Raw genomic sequence first — 23,387 nt, forward strand, 5'->3', positions numbered from 1 at the left:
TTGCCTAGCGACTCCGTAACATTTAAAAGACTTTACTTATACCGGTTAGGAGGAAGGAAAAGCCTAACTATCGTAAGTTAAAATAGATAAGGGGAAGCCCGAAGAAATTAACCTCCAGCAAGTTATAGAGGACTTTATGGTAAAAGTCTATACGGAGTTTGGCCGAATGCACGCCCAAATGGAAACGTACTCTGTACAAATCTCAGCTCTGCAGAAGAATAGGCAGCAACAGGCACAGTAGGACCCAGGGCATTCGTCGGCCCAGCCAATAGACACCTTAATAATCGACCCCCAGCAGGAGCGGACCGGGGACGAGTCGGGCATACTACGGGCCCGTGTCAAACGCAAACCGATTCCGGTCGGGGACCCGTACGACGGCAACAAGAGTACCTTTGCAGCCTGGAAGTTCTGCATAGACCGTAAGCTCCGAGTGGATAAGGACTTTATTGGGTCCGCCCAGGACCAATGGATCTTCGTTTGGCAAAACCTCTCGGCCAAAGTCCAGCGACGAGTTACAACGTACTTCGAAGAAGGCTCCCGTATCGGTTACGACCCGTTCTAATTCCTAACGTACCTCGAATCGGCTTACAGCAACCCTTACCGCTAGCGACTAGCGGTTATCGAACTGGAAGACATTAGGCAAGGGACGTCGGAGTCGTTCCTAGCGTTCCTTATACGCTTCGAAGAGAAGCTTATACTAGCAGGAGGGATGCATTGGCCTAGCGAGGTAAAACTTATAAAGCTCCGTATTGGGCTAACTAAGAGAATAAGGGACTGTATCCTCTGGCGGGGGACTACAATAAACAACTACAACAAGGCGGTCGATGTATACAAACGAATCGCGTCCGAAATGGAATCGCAACGCATAGAGGATAAAATTAGGGACCGGGGCGGGCCCGGCCAGGGGACGGCTAGGGCAACCCCCCGACCCGATAAGGACGGCGATACCCTAATGTTAGGGGTCAATACGGCAGGCTCTAGGGCTACGGCCGGGCCCAAGGCAGCTACGACCAGACCGACAACGAAAACGAACCGAGGCCGAAGCGGGCCCCAACAGCGGGCGAAATAGGTTATACGGGAAGAGAGAGATAAGCATAGGGCGGCCGGTATATGTATCCGCTGCGGGGAGGGAGGCCACCACATCCAACAATACCCACAACAAGCCGCAATCCCATATACCCTAAGGACAAGCATTTAGGCCGCTTAGGGGGAAGAATATATTTGCAAGGAATTAGAGACTAAGGAAGAGGAGGGAAACAAGGCGCCTCTAAGCTAAGTCTCGCTCGAAGGCACTAAGGGTTTACAGGTAAGCGGACTACAAGGAACTAAGGGAATTAGGAGACCGAGTTCAAAAAGATTATACTAAGGATAGATAGACCACCCTTTCTTATTGCTATACTCGTAAATTCTATAAGGTTCCTTAATATTCAAATCGATAGCGGCTGCAACTGCTATAGGGCTATTAGCGAAAGGATAGCCTAATGCCTGCGACTTAAGCTTATCCCTCTCCCAATAAAACGGCTACTCCAAACAGCTATTATAATATCTCGGCGGAATACAGGCAACACCCTCGCCTACCCTATAATAACCAATATGGTCCGTACGATAATCGATATAGATAGCTGGGAGAGCCTAGTACTACTATACGTTATCCTAGGCCTAAGTCGAGACGCTATACTAGGCCTACTATGGATGGAACACCGACGGGTAACCCTAAACGCAACAGATCGGACTCTTACAATCGGGGCGGTAGGTAACCAAATCGTACAAGCAAACGATATCCGCCCTTCTAACGGATCCCAGGAGGTATACCTTACGCTAGTACAAACCTTTTTACGGAAACAACAGGGAGTACTAGTAGTAACAAGCTTACGAGAAATAGTAACGAAACTACGAGAAACAGCACTACAAGCACCCGGAAGTACAAATACAATAACAACAGCCCCACCCACTCTCCCAGCAGCCCTCTAGGACTACGCTAACCTTTTCGATAAGGAACAGGCCTTAGGCCTACCACCACACTAGGGCTCCCAAGACTACTACATCCAACTATAACAAAACGACAAGGGAGAAACGCTACAGCTACCCTAGGGTCCACTATACAATATGCCACGAGACTAACTACTCGAAGTCCGCAAGCAGATTACAGACCTACTGGACAAGGGATGGATACGGGTAAGTTCGTTAGCAGCAATAGCACCAATACTACTTACCAAGAAAGAAAACGGAGGATAGAGGCTATATATAGACTACCGGGCCCTAAACAAGATTACACAACAGGACCGTTACCTACTCCCGCTGGTTAAAGAAACGCTCTACTCACTCTTAAGGGCACGCTAGTTTACTAAACTAGACGTACGAGCAGCATTCCACAAGTTACGTATAGCGCTAGGAGACAAACCGCTTACGGCATTCCGCACACGATTTGGTCTATTCGAATAGTTAGTCTGTCCCTTCGGCCTAGCCGGAGCACCGGCTTTATTCCAGAGATACATCAACGGGGTATTACAGGACAAATTAGGGGAGTGGGTTACAGCCTATCTAAACAATATCCTAATCTATACCTCCGGATCGAAGGCCGACTACATTACTAAGGTTAGGGAAATCCTTAAGCGGCTCCGGGCAGCCGGTCTTTACCTAGATCTCGATAAGTGCGCATTCGCAACAACAGAAGTTAAATACCTTAGGTTTATTATCCAAGCAGGCGTTAAGGTTAGGCCTAACCTAGCGAAAATCGCTGCAATTTAAGAATAGCAACTACCTACTAAGGTAAGGGGGATCAGGAGCTTCCTAGGCTTTGCGAACTTCTACCGTAAATTTATTCCCAATTTTACAAGCCTTACAGAACCACTTACAGCCCTTACAGGGAGGAGTATACTATTTCGCTAGGGACCCAAAAAAGACGCAGCCTTCCAATCCCTTAAGCGTACCTTTTCGTTATACCCGATCCTAGTACAATAGGACCCAGACAGAAAGACTCTTATTAAGACCGATTGCTTAGGCAAGGCACTAGGCGGATGCCTCTTGCAAATCGACAGCAAGGGGGTCCTACAACCAGTAGCCTACTACTTAGCCAAACTTATACCAGCAGAAAGGAATTATACAATCCACGATAAGGAACTCCTAGCAGTTATTAGCTGTCTTAAGGCGTAGTCGGTAGACCTACAAGGCGTTGCAGAACTATTTACTATTCTAACGGACTACAAGAACCTCGAATACTTTACCAAACCGCGGGAGATATCGGAACAATAGGTACAATAGGCGGAAGTCCTTGCAAACTTTAATTACTCGCTACAGTACAGACCGGGCTTACAAGCACAACGGCCGGATGCGCTCTTGCGTCGGGAACAAGACGAGGAGGACGCACTACGCCTAGGACAAATACTTCGGCCGGTATCAATCTCTATACTGCAGGAGGCGCCCAGAGGCCAACCCGCGCAAGAAGGTCCCAACGCCCAGAACACCCAGGATACAGTAATTACAAATACGGGTACAGATCGGGCGAATACAGGGACAGACCGGGCCCGGGCCGGCTGTAAAGTACCAAGTACCCAAGACACAATGGCTACAAATACAGGGGCGGACCGGGCCCGTCCAGAGACGGAAGGGGGATAGGGAGCTATCGATACATCCCAACTGCTCCTAGCAGTATAGGGACTGCTCCCAGCAGTATAGGGACCAATAGGGAGGGAGACGCTATTTCCATAGGATACGCCAGCCGGCCGACTGCTCTTCCCGGAACCCTACCTACAGGAATTATAGGACCAAGCGTTACAAAACAATACAATATACAAAGCTCAACAACAAGCAGTAGCAATAGGCGCGCGGAAATTCCCAGCAGAAGCAAAGACAAAAGAACAAACGGCCGATTATACTATTAGTACCTACAGCGCAACATACTATAGGGGACGCCTATAGGTACCTACCTAGGAACTACTAACAACGCAAATAATACAATAGGTACACGAATCACCTATATCGGGCCACCCTAGTCGTAACGGAACATTCCGCGCACTTTAGCGGGACTTCTACTAGGATAGTATATTACAGGACGTAGTACGGTATATTCGGAATTACTACTACTACCGGAGCCGCAAGAGCCGCCTACAGAGGTAGGGACTCCTACAACCAATCCCCCCGCCAAACCGTTACTGGAAGCAGATATCGATCGACTTTATAACCGACCTACTAGCACAGAACGACAAGGACCCCTAATTCTTAATAGTTATTATAGACCGCCTCTCTAAATTCATCCAACTTAAGGCAATAACTACAATAAGCGCAGAGGCTTATGCGGAACGGTTCAAGACCTATTGGTAGCAATTTAGGGGTTTTCCCGCCCAGATTATAACGGATTGGGGATTAAACTAGCTTAGTAAGTTCTAGATATCCCTATGCTCCCTTATTGGTACAGAGCAACTCCTATTAACTTTATACTACCCTTAGACGGATAGGGGTACCGAGAGGGTAAATTAGGAAATTCAAGCCACCCTAAGGATCCTAATCTTATTTAAGCAATTCGACTGGCCGGCCCACCTAGCCGCCTGCCAGCTGGCCCTAAACAATAGGGAGTCTTTAGTTACAGGAGTCAGCCTAAACAAGCTATTGTTAGGCTACAAAATCGGTACAATACCAAGGGTAGAGGACGACCAGGCAAGCGTAACAATACCAAAAGGGAGGGCTATTGCTTTCCTACAATACCTAAGGGAAGGAACAGAAATTATACAAGCGGCTATTGCCTTTGTACAATAACGCTTACATAAGTCGGCAGTAGCTTTAGGTCGCCTAGTAGAAAAGTTCTAGGTAGGCAACAAGGTCTAGCTTAGCCTTAGATATATTAAAACCAACAGGCTATGCAGGAAGCTAAACTGGGTTGCTTTTAAGTTTACGGTACTAGCAGTACCAATACCACTTACAGTAACACTAAATGTTCCTCGGGGCTTACACCCTACCTTCTATATAGACCTTATCGAAAGGGCAGTAAACGACCCCTTGCCCAGTTAGGTAGTACGGGATTCGGAGCTAGGCCTACTACTAGTCCAAGATAAGGACGGTACCTTACAAGAGGAATACTAGGTCGAATGCATCCTCGCTACAAGGGGGGCCCAAGGCCAAGGGGGACAACGCAATGCCCTTGTAAAATGGCTGGGTTACGAATAACCAACCTAGGAACCAATAGAGGCTCTAGCATAAACGGAAGCCCTAGAGGAATTCACGCGGCAATAGGGAGATCCCTATACGAACGACGGAGCGCGGGTAAGCCGCAAAACGAGACGTAAAATTTCAACTATACCGAAGGAAAAAATCGGCCCTAGAGCGCCCCCAACAAGGGCCCAACCCGACACTACTACTACGGACACACGCTAGCCGTACTACTCAGACTTATCGGTCTCTATATCCTCCTTGCTCTCGTCCTCCTCGGTATCCTCCTCGGGGAGGGTCTCGAAACTATCCGTTGCGGTACTCGGGCGGGGGCGGGACGTAACCGAGGGGGGCGGGGGCGGGGGCATAAAACGAAGGCGCCGGGCGACTTAGGCAATATAAGGGGCGGAGGCAACAGGGCGGCGCAACAGAGTTACGTCGGCTACGCAGGATAAGCATAACCTACTGCAATTGCGGGCAACGCAGGGAGTAGAGGGGGCGGGACGGCGCACCGAGGGGGAACTACTAGCGCGAGACTCGCGCAACTCGCAGATATCGCGGCGCATCTCGGCCAAAGTAGCCACCAACTCGGCACTAACGCCCTCCTGCGCCTACTAACGGCAGGCGAGGCCGCGTACGTCACTCTGGATACCCGTCAGGGCCCAAGCCACGCCCTAGGCAAACACGCCAAGCTGCATACTCGGCATAGCGCCGGAACAGCCACCCGCTCGAGTCGGGGTTAAGGCGTTAGCGGTAAGGACGAGGGTGCGGTTCGGGTCGTCGTTATCGTCGGCGGCGGCAGGGGGAGAGACAACACCCGGTATAGGGGCGAGGGTATAGGCGGGGCGCACGGGAGCAGGCTCCATCTCGGCCAGAGCCAGGGTGCAAGCCCAAACCCGGCCCAGGGCCAGAAACTCAGGCAATAGGACGGTACAAGCGCCCGGTACGGCCCCGACCTTGGGGCGGGCCTCGACCAGGATGTAGACGTTACGCTGGGCGCAAGTACGAAGGTCGCACAGGGCGCAACGCAGTTAAGGGCGCGCGGTAAACAAATGCGGTACCTAAATGCATTTAGCGTACGCGCGCGCGTACGTACGGCAGCCAGCACTACGGCCCGGCACGCAGTCGTTACGGCCGCTAGTAACAAGGCGATTAACGCAGGGGAGGTACATTCCGCGTACCTCCTCCGGAGGTACGAACTCCTCGTTAGAGGAGTTACCCTCCACTAAGTATTCGCCCAGGGCGCAACGGTAGTCCGACTTATCGGTATAGTGGCTATAACGAGGGCCCGAACCGCATTCGGGAGGAGGGGGAGGAGCACCCGCGGCAGTAGATATAATAGCGGCAGCAGCAGTAACGAAAAGGTAAATAAGTCCTCCACGAGGGAGGAGCAACAGCAGCAAGAGTAGGATTAATAGTTCCTATCGTTACTAGCTTATTAGCCAACGGCCCGAAGGATATACAGAACAGCCCCGACAAGGAAGCAGCAACCTACCTTACGGGGGAGGAACAACAGTAATAGGGGAGCAGGCGCAATAGGAGGTAGCAAAGGAGTTAATAATAATTATACGGCGAGAAGCTGAAAAATGGGTAGGTACAATAGTTAAAGGAAAGAGGAACAAGAAGCGCAATAGAACGGGAACGGAGAAGGTAACATAGAGGGAGTAGCAAGGGGGAAAAGCAGGGTAACGCCAGGCGCCTTAGGCACCCGGCGAGCACCCAGTAAACACCCAAGGAGGGGACGGAACAGAGTAGAATTAGTTACCCCAGGTAACCAGTATACCCTAAATAGGGGACAATACGGGGAGGAAACCGCGCACGCTAAGCACCCAACAAATACCCGAAAAAAAAAAAAAAAAAAATTTCGGGGGAGCTACGGATTAGGGAAACCAGCCTTAGGAAGGGCGGTTTGGCTACGGCTACAGCCAGACTTTACTTCGAACGGGTAGAGCGAGACGGTATATTATAGTATCGGGCTTAGCCCGATATAGGAGAACAAAGGGAACCAAGGGACCTACTAGGAGGAACGCATACAACTAAAAGCCCTAGTTATTAGGTAGTTTTCCCTCCTTTAAGTCTTTTAATAAACATTATTAAGAGTCCTAGAGCAGTTGCCTAGCGACTCCGTAACAGTATAGGGGATAGGGTTGGAGCTATAGTATAAATAGCTTTATCCGTTGAAGATATTGGAACCTATTGGCCTTTAGGTTATTCCGGTAGGCCGAGGTAGGAAGCTAATCTAGGGTTTAATATACCGTCTTTAAGTATAGTTAAGATTGGTATAGTATATGTATTACTGCCTCTATATACTGAAGGATGTAACCTAAGGTTATTTTGTAGTAAAAGAGTCTTATAGGGTCGATTATAGTTAGTTATTGGATTTAAGGCCCCCGTTGGGTTTGGTATTCCTATTAGCGTAAGTAGTCCCTGGTTGTTGGTAGGAATCTTTAAGATACCTATATTAATTGGGATTATAGTTAAAGTTAGGAGTTTAGGGGCTAGATCTATAGCGCCCTACGTACCCGAGTTTAGGTTGTTGGAAGGTATATTGAGGATATTTAAGTTAAAGTCCTTAATATAATCGTTAAGAATTAAGTTATATTTAAGTATAAGTTTAAGAGACTGTATTAGGGGAGTATATTTTTTGATTGGGATCTATAGATCTTCTGTAGCTAGATTAAAGAAGCTTATTTCGTTAAATATAATATCTTATAATAGGATTACCTTCTTTAACTATAGGACCTAAATACTATATATATTACTTACGTAGTACCCTATAAGGTATTTAATATACGCTTTAGGTTAGATCTTAAAGGCCTTCTTTTAGTAATCTTTTTTGTAATTAATATAAAGAGGGTATACCTTATAACCGAAGGCGTAAATATTAGTCTATTGTAGTTATAGATTAAGGGTTAAATCTACCGTTAAGCCTATACGGCCGTATTATTATAGATAGCGGTAGAACTATCGGTTAAGGTATTCTTTTGGTAACTACTATTAGTTCTACTACTAAGGGAGGATATTGTATATCCGTATAAGTATATAATAGGCTTTTGGCTAGAGGTTGCAAGGAAGTTTACCTAGGCAGTATTGTATCCGTTATTAAATAATACCTTTTGGCCTCTCTGCCCTACCCGTTGGTTCCTTTGTATTTAAGGGGGGAAGTTTAAAATTAATACCTTCCTGCTTAGCCTAGATCTAAAAGGGTAAGTCTCTTTAGGTTAGAAGATTAATAAGGGAATATTTATTATTTATTTTAATCTTATAGATATAAATGCTATAGTAGTAGCGAATTGTAGCCTTAAGGCCTCGAATTATATTAAAAGAGGTATCTTTAGAATAAAGGCTCTATAAGAATAAGGCCCTACTGTATTTGTTAGTAATTAATAGGGTATATATATAGCCGTTATATCCTATAGTAAATATAAAGATATTAAGTAGGAGTTAATAGAAAGGCTATTGGGACTATATAGTAGGTGTTCTGCAGGAAACGATCTTATATACCTTACCTAATGTTACGGAGTCGCTAGGCGACTGCTCTAGGACTTTTAATAATGTTTATTAAAAGACTTAAAGGAGGGAAAACTACCTAACAACTAGGGCTTTTAGTTGTATGCGTTCCTCCTAGTAGGTCCCTTAGTTCCCTTCGTTCTCCTATATCGGGCTAAGCCCAATACTATAACATACCGTCTCGCTTTACTCGTTCGAAGTAAAGTCTGGCTATAGCTATAGCTAAACCGCCCTTCCTAAGGCTGGTTTCCCTAATCTATAGCTCCCCTGAAATTAAATTTTTTTTTTTTTTTTTTTTGGGTATTCGTCGGGTACTTAGCGTATGCGGTCTCCTCCCCGTATTGTCCCCTATTTGGGGTATACTGGTTACCCGGGGTAACTAATTCTACCCCGTTCCGTCCCCTCCTTAGGTATTTACCGGGTGCTCGCTAGGTACCTAAGGCGCCCGGCGTTACCCTGCTTTTCCCCCTTACTACTCCCTCTATATTACCTTCTCTATTCCCGTTCTGTTATGCTTCTTGTTCCTCTTTCCTTTAACTATTGTGCCTGCCTGTTTTTTAGCTTCTCGCCGTATAATTATTGTTAACTCCTTTGCTACCTCCTATTGCGCCTACTCCCCTATTGCTGTTATTCCTCCCCTGTAAGGTGGGTTATTGCTTCCTTATTGGGGCCGTTCCGTATATCCTTCGGGCCGTTAGCTAATAAGCTGGTAACAATAGGAACTGTTAATCCTACTCTTGCTGCTATTGCTCCTCCCTCGTAGAGGACTTATTTACCTTTTCGTTACCGCCGCTACTGCTATTATGTCTGCTGCTGCAGGTACTCCTCCCCCCCCTTCCGGATGCGGTTCGGGCCCTCGTTATAGCCACTATACCAATAAGTCGGACCGCCGTTACGCCCTAGGCAAATACCTGGTGGAGGGTAACTCCTCCGACAAGGAGTTTGCACCTCCAGAGGAGGTACGCGGAATATACCTCCCTTACGTTAATCGCCTCGTTACTAGCGGCCGTAACGACTGCGTACCGGGCCGTAGTACTGGCTGCCGTACGTACGCATGCGCGTACGCCAAATGCGTTTAGGTACCGCATTTGTTCGCCGCGCGCCCTTAACTACGTTGCGCCCTGCGCGACCTTCGTACTTACGCCTAGCGTAACGTCTATATCCTGGTCGAGGCCTGCCCCAAGGTCGGGGCCGTACCGGGCGCTTGCACCGTCCTGTCGCCCGAGTTTCTGGCCCTGGGCCGGGTTTGGGCTTGCACCCTAGCTCTGGCCGAGATGGAGCCTGCTCCTATGCGCCCCGCCTATACCCTCGCCCCCGTACTGGGTGTTATTTCTCCCCCTGCCGCCGCTAACGACAACGACGACCCGAACTGCACCCTCGTCCTTACCGCTAACGCCTTAACCCCGACTCGAGCGGGTAGCCGTTCCGGCGCTATACCGAGCATACAGCTTAGCGTATTTACCCAGGGCGTGGCTCGGGCCCTAACGGGTATCCAGAGTAACGTACGCGGCCTCGCCCGCCGTTAGCAGGCGCAGGAGGGCGTTAGTACCGAGTTGGTAGCCACTTTGGCCGAGATGCACTGCAATATCTGCAAGTCGCGCGAGTCTTGCGCTAGCGGTTCCCCCTCGGTACGCCGTCCCGCCCCCTTTACTCCCTGCATCGCCTGCAATTACAGTAGGTTGCGCTTGTCCTGCGTAGCCGATGCAACTCTATTGCGCCGCCCCGTTGCCTCCGCCCCTTATATTGCCTAAGTCGCCCGGCGCCTTCGTTTTGTACCCCCGCCCCCGCCCCCCTCGGTTATATCCCGCCCCCGCCCGAGTACCGCAACGGATAGTTTCGAGACCCTCCCCGAGGAGGATACCGAGGAGGACGAGAGCAAAAAGGATACAGAGACTAATAAGTCTAAGTAGTACGGCTAGCGTATATCCGTAGTAGTAGTGTTGGGTTGGGCCCTTGTTAGGGGCGCTTTAGGGCCGATTTTTTCCTTCGGTATAGTCGAAATTTTACGTCTCGTTTTGCGGCTTACCTGCGCTCCGTTGTTTGTATAGGGATCTCCCTATTACTGTATAAATTCCTCTAGGGCTTCCGTTTGTACTAGAGCCTCTATCGGTTCCTAGGTTGGTTGTTCGTAACCCAGTTATTTTACAAGGGTATTGCGTTATCCCCCTTGGCCTCAGGCCCCCCTTATAGTAAGAATACGTTCGACCTAGTATTCCTCTTGTAAGGTACCATCCTTATCTTAGACTAGCAGTAGGCCTAGCTCTAAATCCTATACTACCTAACTGGGTAAGGGGTCGTTTGCTGCCCTTTCGATAAGGTCTATATAGAAGGTAGGGTATAAGCCCCGAGGAATATCTAGTGTTACTGTAAGTAGTATTGGTACTGCTAGTACCGTAAACTTAGAAGCAACCTAGTCTAGCTTCCTGCATAGCCTGTTGGTTTTAATATGTCTAAGGCTAAGCTAGACCTTATTGCCTACCTAGAACTTTTCTGCTAGGCGACCTAAAGCTACTGCCGACTTATATAAGCGTTATTGTATAAAGGCAATAGCTACTTGTATAATTTCTGTTCCTTCCCTTAGGTATTATAGGAAAGTAATAGCCCTCCCTTTTGGTATTGTTACGCTTACCTAGTCGTCCTCTACCCTTGGTATTATACCGATTTCGTAGCCTAACAATAGCTTATTTGGGCTAACTCCTGTAACTAAAGACTCCCTATTGTTTAGGGCCAGCTGGTAGGCGGCTAGGTAGGCCGGCTAGTCGAATTGCTTAAATAAGATTAGGATCCTTAGGGTAGCTTAAATTTCCTAATTTACCCTCTTAGTGCCCCTATCCGTCTGGGGGTAGTATAAAGTTAATAGGAGTTACTCCGTACTAATAAGGGAGTATAGGGATATCTAGAACTTACTAAGCCAGTCTAATCCCCAATCCGTTATAATCTAGGCGGGAAAACCCCTAAATCGCTACTAATAGGTCTTAAACCGTTCTGTATAAGCCTCTGCGCTTATTGTAGTTATTGCCTTAAGTTAGATAAATTTGGAAAGGCGGTCTGTAATAACTATTAAGAATTGGGGGTCCTTGTCGTTCTGTACTGGTAGGTTAGTTATAAAGTTAATCGATATCTGCTTCTAGTAACGGTCTAGCGGGGGGATTGGTTGTAGGAGTCCCTGCCTTTATAGGCGGCTCTTGCGGCTCCGGTAGCAGTAGTAATTCCGAATATACCGTACTACGTCCTGTAATATACTATCCCAGTGGAAGTCCCGCTAAAGTGCGCGGAATGTTCCGTTACGACTAGGGTGGCCCGATATAGGTAATTTATATACCTATTGTATTATTTGCATTATTAGTAGTTCCTAGGTAGGTACCTATAGGCGTCCCCTATAGTGTATTACGCTGTAGGTACTAATAGTACAATCGGCCGTTTATTCTTTTGTCTTTGCTTCTACCGGGAATTTCCGTACGCCTATTGCTACTGCTTATTGTCGAGCTTCGTATGTTATATCGTTTTATAACGCTTGGTCCTACAATTCCTATAGGTAGGGTTCCGGGAAGAGTAGTTGGCCGGCTAGTGTATCCTGTAGAAATAGCGTCTCCCTTCCTATTAGTCCCTGTACTGCTAGGAGCAGTCCCTATACTGCTAGGAGCAGTTGGGATATATCGATAGCTCCCTGTCCCCCTTCTGTCTCTGGACGGGCCCGGTCCGCCCCCGTATTTATAGCTATTGTATCTTGGGTACTTAGTACTTTGCAGCCGGCCCGGGCCCGGTTTGTCCCCGTATTCGCCCGATCTGTACCCGTATTTATAATTACTGTATCCTAGGTGTTCTAGGCGTTGGGACCTTCTTGCGCGGGTTGGCCTTTAGGCGCCTCCTGTAGTGTAGAGATTAATACCGGCCGAAGTATTTGTCCTAGGCATAGTGCGTCCTCCTTGTCCTGTTCCCGACGCAAGAGCGCATCCGGCCGTTGTACTTGTAAGCCCGGTCTGTACTATAGCGAGTAATTAAAGTTTGCAAGGACTTCCGCCTATTGTACCTATCGTTCCAATATCTCCCGCAGTTTGGTAAAGTATTTAAGGTTCTTATAGTCCGTTAGAATAGTAAATGGTTCCGCAACGCCTTATAGGTCTGCTAACTACGCCTTAAGACAGCTAATAACTACTAGGAGTTCCTTATTGTGGATTGTATAATTCCTTTCTACTGGTATAAGTTTAGCTAAGTAGTAGGCTACTAGTCGTAGGACCCCCTTGCTATTAATTTACAAGAGGCATCCGCCTAGTACCTTGCCTAAGCAATTGGTCTTAATAAGAGTCTTCCTGTCTAGGTCCTATTATACTAGGATCGGGTATAACGAAAAGGTACGCTTAAGGGATTAGAAGGCTATATCTTCTTCGGGTCCCTAGCGAAATAGTATACTCCTCCCTATAAGGGCTGTAAGTAGTTCTATAAGGCTTGCAAAATTAGGAATAAATTTGCAGTAGAAGTTCGTAAAGCCTAGGAAGCTCTTAATCCCCCTTACCTTAGTAGGTAGTTGCTATTCTTGAATTGTAGCGATTTTCGCTGGGTTAGGCCTAACCTTAATGCCTGCTTGGATAATAAACCTAAGGTATTTAACTTCTATTGTTGCGAATACGTACTTATCGAGATCTAGGTAAAGACCGGCTGCCCGGAGCCGCTTAAGGATTTCCCTGACCTTGGTAATATAGTTGGCCTTCGATCCGGAGGTATAGATTAGGATATTGTTTAGATAGGCTATAACCTACTCCCCTAATTTATCCTGCAATACCCTATTAATATATCTCTAGAATAAAGCCGGTACTCCGGCTAGGCCGAAGGGATAGACTAACTATTCGAATAGACCAAATTGTATACGGAATGCCGTAAGCAGTTTGTCTCCTAGCGCTATACGTAACTTATAGAATGCTGCTTGTACGTCCAGTTTGGTAAACCAGCGTGCCCCTAAGAGTAAGCGGAGCGTTTCTTTAACCAGCGGGAGTAGGTAACGGTCCTATTGTATAATCTTATTTAGGGCCCGGTAGTCTATATATAGCCTCTATCCTTCGTTTTCTTTCTTAGTAAGTAGTATTAGTACTACTACTGCTAACGAACTTGCCTGTATCTATCCCTTGTCCAGTAGGTCTATAATCTACTTGCGGACTTTAAGTAGTTGGTCTTGTAGTATATTGTACAGTAGACCCTAGGGTAGCTGTGGTGTTTCTCCCTTGTTATTTTATTGTAGTCGGATGTAGTAGTCTTAGGAGCCCCGGTGTAGTAGTAGGCCTAAGGCCTGTTCCTTATTGAAAAGGTTAGTGTAGTCCTGGAGGGCTACTGGGAGAGTGGGTAGGGCTATTGTTATTGTATTTATACTTTCGGGTGCTTGTAGTGCTATTTCTTGTAGTTTCGTTACTATTTCTCGCAAGCTTATTACTACTAGTACTCCCTGTTGTTTCCGTAAAAAGGTTTGTACTAGCGTAAGGTATACCTCCTAGGATCTATCGGGAGGGCGGATATCGTTTGCTTATACGGTTTAGTTACCTACCGCCCCGATTGTAAGAGTCCGATCTATTGCGTTTAGGGTTACCCGTCGGTATTCTATCTATAGTAGGCCTAGTATAGCGTCTCGACTTAGGCCTAGGATAACGTATAGCAGTACTAGGCTCTCCTAGCTATCTATATCGATTATCGTACGGACTATATTGGTTATTGTAGGGTAGGCGAGGGTATTGCCTGTATTCCGCCGAAATGTTGTAACAGCCGTTTGGAGTAGCCGTTTTATTGGGAGAGGGATAAGCTCGAGTTATAGGCGTTAGGCTATCCTTTCGCTAATAGCCCTATAGTAGTTACAGCTACTATCGATTTAAATATTAAGGAACCTTATAGAATTTATAAGTATAGTAATAAGAAAGGGTAGTCTATTTATCCTTAGTGTAATCTTTTTAAACTTAATCTCTTAATTCCCTTAGTTCCTTATAGTCCGCTTACCTATAAACCCTTAGTGCCTTTAAGCGAGACTTAGCTTAGAGGCGCTTTATTTCCCTCCTTTTCCTTAGTCTTTAATTCCTTGCGAATATATTCTTCCCCCTAAGCGGCCTAAATACTTATCCCTAGGGTATATAGGATTATAGCTCGTTGTAGGTATTATTGGATATAGTAGCCTCCCTCCCTACAGCGGATATATATACCGGCCGCCTTATGCTTGTCTCTCTCTTCTTATGTAACCTATTTCGCCTGCTGTTAGGGCCCGCCTTAGCCTTAGTTCGTTTTTGTTATCGGTCTAGTTATAGCTGCCCTAGGCCTAGCCGTAGCCCTAGAGCCTACTGTATTGACCCCTAACATTGGGGTGTTGCCGTCCTTATCGGGTCGGGGGGTCGCCCTAGCCGTCCCCTGGCCGGGCCCGCCCTGGTCCCTAATTTTATCCTTTATGCGTTGCGATTTTATTTTAGATGCAATTCGTTTATATACGTCGACCGCCTTATTGTAGTTGTCTATTATAGTCCCCTGCTAGAGGATACAGTCCCTTATTCTCTTAGTTAGCCTAATACGGAGCTTTATAAGTTTTACCTTACTAGGCTAATATATCCCTTCTGCTAGTATAAGCTTCTTTTTAAAGCGTATAAGGAACGCTAGGAATAACTCCGACGTCCCTTGCCTAATATCCTTTAGTTTAACAACCGCTAGTTACTAGCAGTAAGGGTCGCTGTAAGCCGATTCGAGGTACGTTAGGAATTGGAACGGGTTATAACTAATGCGGGAGCCTTCTTTAAAGTATATTGTAACTTATCGCTGGACTTTGGCCGAAAGGTTTTACTAAACGAAGATCCATTAGTCCTAGGCGGACCCGATAAAGTCCTTATCCACTTAGAGCTTACGGTCTATATAGAACTTTTAGGCTGCAAAGGTACCCTTATTACCGTTATACGGGTCCCCGACTGGAATCGGTTTGCGTTTAATACGGGCCCGTAGTATACCCGACTTATCCCCGGTCTGCTCCTACTAGGGGTCGATTGTTAAGGTATCTATTAGCTGGGCCGACGAATGCCCTAGGTCCTATTGTACCTATTGCTGCCTATTCTTTTGCAAAGCTAAGATTTATATAGAGTATGTTTCTATTTAGGCGTATATTCGGCTAAACTCCGTATGGACTTTTGCTATAAAGTCCTCTATAACTTACTAGAGGTTAATTTCTTCGGGCTTCCCCTTATCTATTTTAACTTACGATAGTTAGGCTTTTCCTTCCTCCTAACCGGTATAAGTAAAGTCTTTTAAATATTATAGAGTTGCTAGGCGACTGCTCTAGGACTCTTAATAATATTTATTAAAAGACTTAAAGGAGGGAAAACTACCTAACAACTAGGGCTTTTAGTTATATACGTTCCTCCTAGTAGGTCCCTTGGTTCCCTTCGTTCTCCTATATTAGGCTAAGCCCAATACCATAACACCTAATGTATAATTTAAGTATTTAATTGTTTTGGGGCCCTAAATCTTAACTCTAATTGCTTATATAACTAATTTTTCTAGGGCCCTTAACCCTATATGCCCTAATTGTAAGTACTATAACTTAACTTTGTTATAACGTGTTATGGTATCGGGCTTAGCCCGATATAGGAGAACGAAGGGAACTAAGGGACCTACTAGGAGGAACGTATATAACTAGAAGCCCTAGTTGTTAGGTAGTTTTCCCTCCTTTAAGTCTTTTAATAAATATTATTAAGAGTCCTAGAGCAGTCGCCTAGTAACTCCGTAATATTTAAAAGACTTTACTTATACCGGTTAGGAGGAAGGAAAAGCCTAACTATCGTAAGTTAAAATAGATAAGGGGAAGCCCGAAGAAATTAACCTCTAGTAAGTTATAGAGGACTTTATGGCAAAAGTCTATATAGAGTTTAGCCGAATATATACCTAAATGGAAACGTACTCTATATAAATCTTAGCTCTATAGAAGAATAAGTAGTAATAGGTACAGTAGGACCTAGGGCATTTGTCGGCCCAGCCAATGGATACCTTAACAATCGACCCCTAGCAGGAGCGGACCGAGGATAAGTTAGGTATACTACGGGCCTATATTAAATGCAAACCGATTCCGGTCGGGGACCCGTATAATAGTAATAAGGGTACCTTTATAGCCTAGAAGTTCTATATAGACCGCAAGCTCCAAGTAGATAAGGACTTTATCGGGTCCGCCTAGGACCAATAGATCTTCGTTTAGCAAAACCTCTCGGCTAAAGTCTAGCAATAAGTTATAATATACTTCGAAGAAGGCTCCCGTATCGGTTACAACTCGTTCTAATTCCTAACGTACCTCGAATCGGCTTATAGTAACCCTTACCGCTAGTAACTAACGGTTATTAAACTAAAGGACATTAGGCAAGGGACGTTAGAGTTATTCCTAGCGTTCCTTATACGCTTCGAAGAGAAGCTTATACTAATAGGAGGGATACATTAGCCTAGTAAGGTAAAACTTATAAAGCTCCGTATTGGGCTAACTAAGAGAATAAGGGACTATATCCTCTAGCAGGGGACTACAATAAACGACTATAATAAGGCAGTCAATGCATACAAACGAATTGCATCCGAAATAGAATTACAACGTATAGAGGATAAAATTAAGGACCGGGGCGGGCCCGGCTAGGGGACGGCTAGGGTAACCCCCCGACCCAATAAGGACGGCAATACCCTAATATTAGGGGTCAATACGGTAGGCTCTAGGGCTACGGCCGGGCCTAGGGCGGCTATAACTAGACCGATAACGAAAACGAACTAAGGCTAAGGCGGGCCCTAACAGTAGGCGAAATAGGTTATACAGGAAGAGAGAGATAGGCATAGGGCGGCCGGTATATATATCTACTACAGGGAGGGAGGCTACTATATCCAATAATACCTACAACGAGCTGCAATTCTATATACCCTAGGGATAAGTATTTAGGCCGCTTAGGGGGAAGAATATATTTGTAAGGAATTAGAGACTAAGAAAGAGGAGGGAAATAAGGCGCCTCTAAGCTAAGTCTCGCTCGGAGGCACTAAGGGTTTATAGGTAAGCGGACTATAAGGAACTAAGGGAATTAGGAGACCGAGTTTAAAAAGATTATACTAAGGATAGATAGACTACCCTTTCTTATTGCTATACTTATAAATTCTATAAGGTTCCTTAATATTTAAATTAATAGCGGCTGTAACTGCTATAGGGCTATTAGCAAAAGGATAGCCCAACGCCTACAACTTAAGCTTATCCCTCTCCTAACAAAACGGCTACTCCAAACGGCTATTACAATATCTCGGCGGAATATAGGCAATACCCTCGCCTACCCTACAATAACCAATATAGTCCGTACAACAATCGATATAGATAGCTAGAAAAGCCCAGTACTACTATACGTTATCCTAGGCCTAAGTCGAAACGCTATACTAGGCCTACTATAGATAGAATACCAATAGGTAACCCTAAACGCAATAGATCGGACTCTTACAATTAGGGCGGTAGGTAACCAAATCGTACAAGCAAACGATATCCGCCCTTCCAACGGATCCTAGGAGGTATACCTTACGCTAGTATAAACCTTTTTACAGAAACAATAGGGAGTACTAATAGTAACAAGCTTGCAAGAAATAGCAATAAAACTACAAGAAACAGTACTATAAGCACCCGGAAGTATAAATACAATAACAATAGCCCTACCTACTCTTCTAGTAGCCCTCTAGGACTACGCTAACCTTTTCGATAAGGAACAGGCCTTAGGCCTACTACTACACCGGGGCTCCTAAGACTACTATATCCAACTACAATAAAACGATAAGGGAGAAACGCTACAGCTACCCTAGGGTCTACTGTACAATATACTACGAGACTAACTACTCGAAGTCCGCAAGCAGATTATAGACCTACTAAATAAGGGATAGATACGGGTAAGTTCGTTAGTAGCAGCAGTACCAATACTACTTACCAAGAAAGAAAACGGAGGATAGAGGCTATATATAGACTACCGGGCCCTAAATAAGATTATACAATAGGACCGTTACCTACTCCCGCTAGTTAAAGAAACGCTCCGCTTACTCTTAGGGGCATACTAGTTTACCAAACTAAACGTACAAGCAGTATTCTATAAGTTACGTATAGCGCTAGGAGACGAACCGCTTATAGTATTCCGTATACGATTTGGTCTATTCGAATAGTTAGTCTATCCCTTCGGCCTAGCCGGAGCACCGGCTTTATTCTAGAGATACATCAACGGGGTATTGCAGGACAAATTAAGGGAGTAGGTTATAGCCTATCTAGATAATATCCTAATCTATACCTCCGGATTAAAGGCCGACTATATTACCAAGGTTAGGGAAATCCTTAAGCGGCTTTAGGCAGCCGGTCTTTACCTAGATCTCGATAAGTATATATTTGCAATAACAGAAGTTAAATACCTTAGGTTTATTATCCAAGCAGGCGTTAAGGTTAGGCCTAACCCAGCGAAAATTGCTGCAATTTAAGAATAGCAACTACCTACTAAGGTAAGGGGGATTAGGAGCTTCCTAGGCTTTGCGAACTTCTACTGTAAATTTATTCCCAATTTTGCAAGCCTTACAGAACTACTTATAGCCCTTATAGGGAGGAGTATACTATTTCGCTAGGGACCCAAAGAAGACGCAGCCTTCCAATCCCTTAAGCGTACCTTTTTATTATACCCAATCCTAGCACAATAGGACCCAGATAGGAAGACTCTTGTTAAGACCGATTGCTTAGGCAAGGTACTAGGCGGATACCTCTTGCAAATCGATAGCAAGGGGGTCCTACAACCAGTAGCCTACCACTCAGCCAAACTTATACCAGTAGAAAGGAATTATACAATCTACAACAAGAAACTCCTAGCAGTTATTAGCTATCTTAAGGTATAGTCGGTAGACCTACAAGGTATTACGGAACTATTTACTATTCTAACGAACTACAAGAACCTTAAATACTTTACTAAACCGCGGGAGATATCAGAACGACAGGTACAATAGGCAGAAGTCCTTGCAAACTTTAATTACTTACTACAGTACAGACCGGGCTTATAAGTACAACGGCCGGATACGCTCTTGCATTAGGAACAGGACGAGGAGGACGCACTACGCCTAGGATAAATACTTTGGCCGGTATTAATCTCTATACTATAGGAGGCGCCCAGAGGCTAACCTATACAAGAAGGTCCCGACGCCTAGGACACCCAGGATACAGCAATCACAAATACGGGCACAGATCGGGCGAATACGGGGACAGACCGGGCCCGGGCCGGCTGCAAAGTACCAAGTGCCTAAGACACAATAGCTACAAACACAGGGGCGGACCGGGCCTATCCAGAGACGGAAGGGGGACAGGGAGCTATCGATACATCCCAACTACTCCCAGCAGTACAGGGACTACTCCTAGCAGTACAGGGACCAACAGGAAGGGAGATACTATTTCTATAGGATACGCTAGCCGGCCGACTACTCTTCCCGGAACCCTACCTACAGGAATTATAGGACCAAGCGTTACAAAACGATACAATATACAAAGCTCAACGACAAGCAGTAGCAATAGGCGCGCGGAAATTCCCGGTAGAAGTAAAGACAAAAGAACAAACGGCCAATTGTACCATTAGTACCTACAGTGCAACATACTATAGGGGACGCCTATAGGTACCTGCCTAGGAACTACTAATAACGCAAATAATACAATAGGTATACAAATTACCTATATCGGGCCACCCTAGTCGTAACGGAATATTCCATGCACTTTAGCGGGACTTCTACTGGGATAGTATATTACAGGACGTAGTACGGTATGTTCGGAATTACTACTGCTACCGGAGCCGCAAGAGCCGCCTACAGAGGCAGGGACTCCTACAACTAATCCCCCCGCTAGACCGTTACTGGAAGCAGATATCGATCGACTTTATAACCGACCTACCAGTACAGAACGACAAGGACCCCTAATTCTTAATAGTTATTACAGACCGCCTCTCCAAATTCATCTAACTTAAGGCAATAACTACAATAAGCGCAGAGGCTTATGCGGAACGGTTTAAGACCTATTAGTAGCGATTTAGGGGTTTTCCCGCCCAGATTATAACGGATTGGGGATTAGACTGGCTTAGTAAGTTCTGGATATCCCTATGCTCCCTTATTGGTACGGAGTAACTCCTATTAACTTTACACTACCCCCAGACGGATAGGGGTACCGAGAGGGTAAATTAGGAAATTCAAGCCACCCTAAGGATCCTAATCTCGTTTAAGCAATTCGACTAGCCGGCCCACCTAGCCGCCTACCAGCTGGCCCTAAACAATAGGGAGTCTTTAGTTATAGGAGTTAGCCCAAACAAGCTATTATTAGGCTACGAAATCGGTACAATACTAAGGGTAGAGGACGACCAGGCAAGCGTAATAACACCAAAAGGGAGGGCTATTGCTTTCCTACAACACCTAAGGGAAGGAACAGAAATTATATAAGCGGCTATTACCTTTGTACAATAACGCTTACATAAGTCGGTAGTAGCTTTAGGTCGCCCAGCAGAAAAGTTCCAGGTAGGCAATAAGGTCTGGCTTAGCCTTAGATATATTAAAACTAACAGGCCATACAGGAAGCTAGACTAAGTTGCTTCTAAGTTTACGGTACTAGCAGTACTAATACTACTTACAGTAACACTAGATATTCCTTAGGGCTTACACCCTACCTTCTATATAGACCTTATCGAAAGGGCAGCAAACGACCCCTTGCCCAGTTAGGTGGTACGGGATTCGGAGCCAGGCCCACTGCTAGTCCAAGACAAGGACGGTACCTTACAAAAGGAATACCAGGTCGAACGCATCCTCGCTATAAGGGGGGCCTAAGGCCGAGGGGGACAATACAATACCCTTGTAAAATAGCTGGGTTACAAACAACCAACCTAGGAACCGATGGAGGCTCTAGTACAAACGGAAGCCCTAGAGGAATTTACGCAGCAATAGGGAGATCCCTATACAAACGACGGAGCACAGGCAAGCCGCAAAACGAAACGTAAAATTTCAACCATACTAAAGGAAAAAATCGGCCCCAGAGCGCCCCCAACAAGGGCCCAACCCAATACTACCACTACAGATATACGCTAGCCGTACTACTTAGACTCGTCGGTCTCCGTATCCTCCTTACTCTCGTCCTCCTCGGTATCCTCCTTAGGGAGGGTCTCGAAACTATCCGTTGCAGCACTTGGGCGGGGGCGGAACGTAACCGAGGGGGGCGGGGGCAGGGGCACAAAACGAAGGCACCGGGCAACTTAGGCGATATAAGGGGCGGAGGCGACGGGGCAGCGCAACGGAGTTACATCGGCTATACGGGACGAGTGCGACCTACTGCAATTACGGGCAATGCAGGGAGTAGAGGGGGCGGGACGGCGCACCGAAAGGGAACCGCTAGCGCAAGACTCGCGCAACTTGCAGATATTGCGGCGCATCTCGGCCAAAGTGGCCACCAACTCGGCACTAACGCCCTCCTGCGCCTGCTGACGGCGGGCAAGGCCGCGCACGTTACTCTGGATGCCCGTTAGGGCCCGAGCCACGCCCTGGGCAAATACGCCGAGCTGCATGCTCGGTACAGCGCCGGAACGGCCACCCGCTCGAGTCGGGGTTAAGGCGTTAGCGGCAAGGACGAGGGTGCGGTTCGGGTCGTCGTTGTCGTCGGCGGCGGCGGGGGGAGAGACAATACCCAATATGGGGGCGAGGGTATAGGCGGGGCGCACGGGAGCAGGCTCTATCTCGGCCAGAGCTAGGGTGCAAGCCCAAACCCGGCCCAGGGCCAGAAACTCGGGCGATAGGACGGCGCAAGCGCCCGGTACGGCCCCGACCTTAGGGCGGGCCTCGACCAGGATGTGGACGTTACGCTAGGCGCAAGCACGAAGGTCGCGCAGGGCGCAACGCAGTTAAGGGCGCGCGGCAAACAAATGCAGCACCTAGACGCATTTTGGCATACGCGCGCGCGTACGCACGGCAGCCAGCACTACGGCCCGGCACGCAGTCGTTACGGCCGCTGGTAACAAGGCGATTAACGCAGGGGAGGCACATTCCGCGCACCTCCTCCGGAGGTGCGAACTCCTTGTCGGAAGAGTTACCCTCCACTAGGTATTCGCCCAAAGCGCAACGGCGGTCCGACTTATCGGTATAGTAGCCATAACGAGGGCCCGAACCGCATCCGGGAGGGGGGGGAGGAGCACCTGCAGCGGCAGACATAATAGCGGCAGCGGCGGCAACGAAAAGGTAAACAAGTCCTCCACAAGGGAGGAGCGACAGCAGCAAGAGTAGGATTAACAGTTCCTATCGTCACCAGCTTATTAGCTAACGGCCCGAAGGATATACGGAACGGCCCTAACGAGGAAGCAGCAACCCACCTTACGGGGGAGGAACAACAGCAATAGGGGAGCAGGCGCAATAGGAGGCGGCAAAGGAGTTAATAACAATCGTACGGCAAGAAGCTAAAAAACGGGCAGGTACAATAGTTAAAGGAAAGAGGAACGAGAAGCGCAACAAAATAGGAACGGAGAAGGCAATATAGAAGGAGTAGTAAGGGGGAAAAGCAGGGTAACGCCAGGCGCCTTAGGCACCCGGCGAGTACCCGGTAAATACCCGAGGAGGGGACGGAACGGGGTGGAATTAGTTACCCCGGGTAACCAGCATACCCTAAATGGGGGACGATGCAGGGAGGAGACCGCATACGCTAAGCACCCGACGAATACCCGAAAAAAAAAAAAAAATTTTAGGGGAGCTAC

At 46.9% G+C, this 23,387-nt stretch overlaps 2 protein-coding genes across 2 annotated transcripts; one reads left to right on the plus strand and one right to left on the minus strand.

The window, feature by feature from the left end:
* Positions 1 to 9,455: 9,455 nt before the first annotated feature.
* Positions 9,456 to 10,178, plus strand: DCS_05151 (uncharacterized protein; the record flags this gene model as incomplete). Its single annotated transcript, XM_040802457.1, has 2 exons — positions 9,456 to 9,611; positions 9,801 to 10,178. 2 exons carry the CDS (start codon positions 9,456 to 9,458, stop codon positions 10,176 to 10,178), a joined length of 534 nt encoding a protein of 177 aa, XP_040657490.1.
* Positions 10,179 to 21,902: 11,724 nt separating this feature from the next.
* DCS_05152 (uncharacterized protein) lies at positions 21,903 to 22,851 on the minus strand (the record flags this gene model as incomplete). Its single annotated transcript, XM_040802458.1, has 2 exons — positions 21,903 to 22,505; positions 22,696 to 22,851. 2 exons carry the CDS (start codon positions 22,849 to 22,851, stop codon positions 21,903 to 21,905), a joined length of 759 nt encoding a protein of 252 aa, XP_040657491.1.
* Positions 22,852 to 23,387: the final 536 nt, after the last annotated feature.

Source organism: Drechmeria coniospora, chromosome 02 (assembly GCF_001625195.1).
Source record: "Drechmeria coniospora strain ARSEF 6962 chromosome 02, whole genome shotgun sequence".
Lineage (NCBI taxonomy): Eukaryota > Fungi > Ascomycota > Sordariomycetes > Hypocreales > Ophiocordycipitaceae > Drechmeria > Drechmeria coniospora.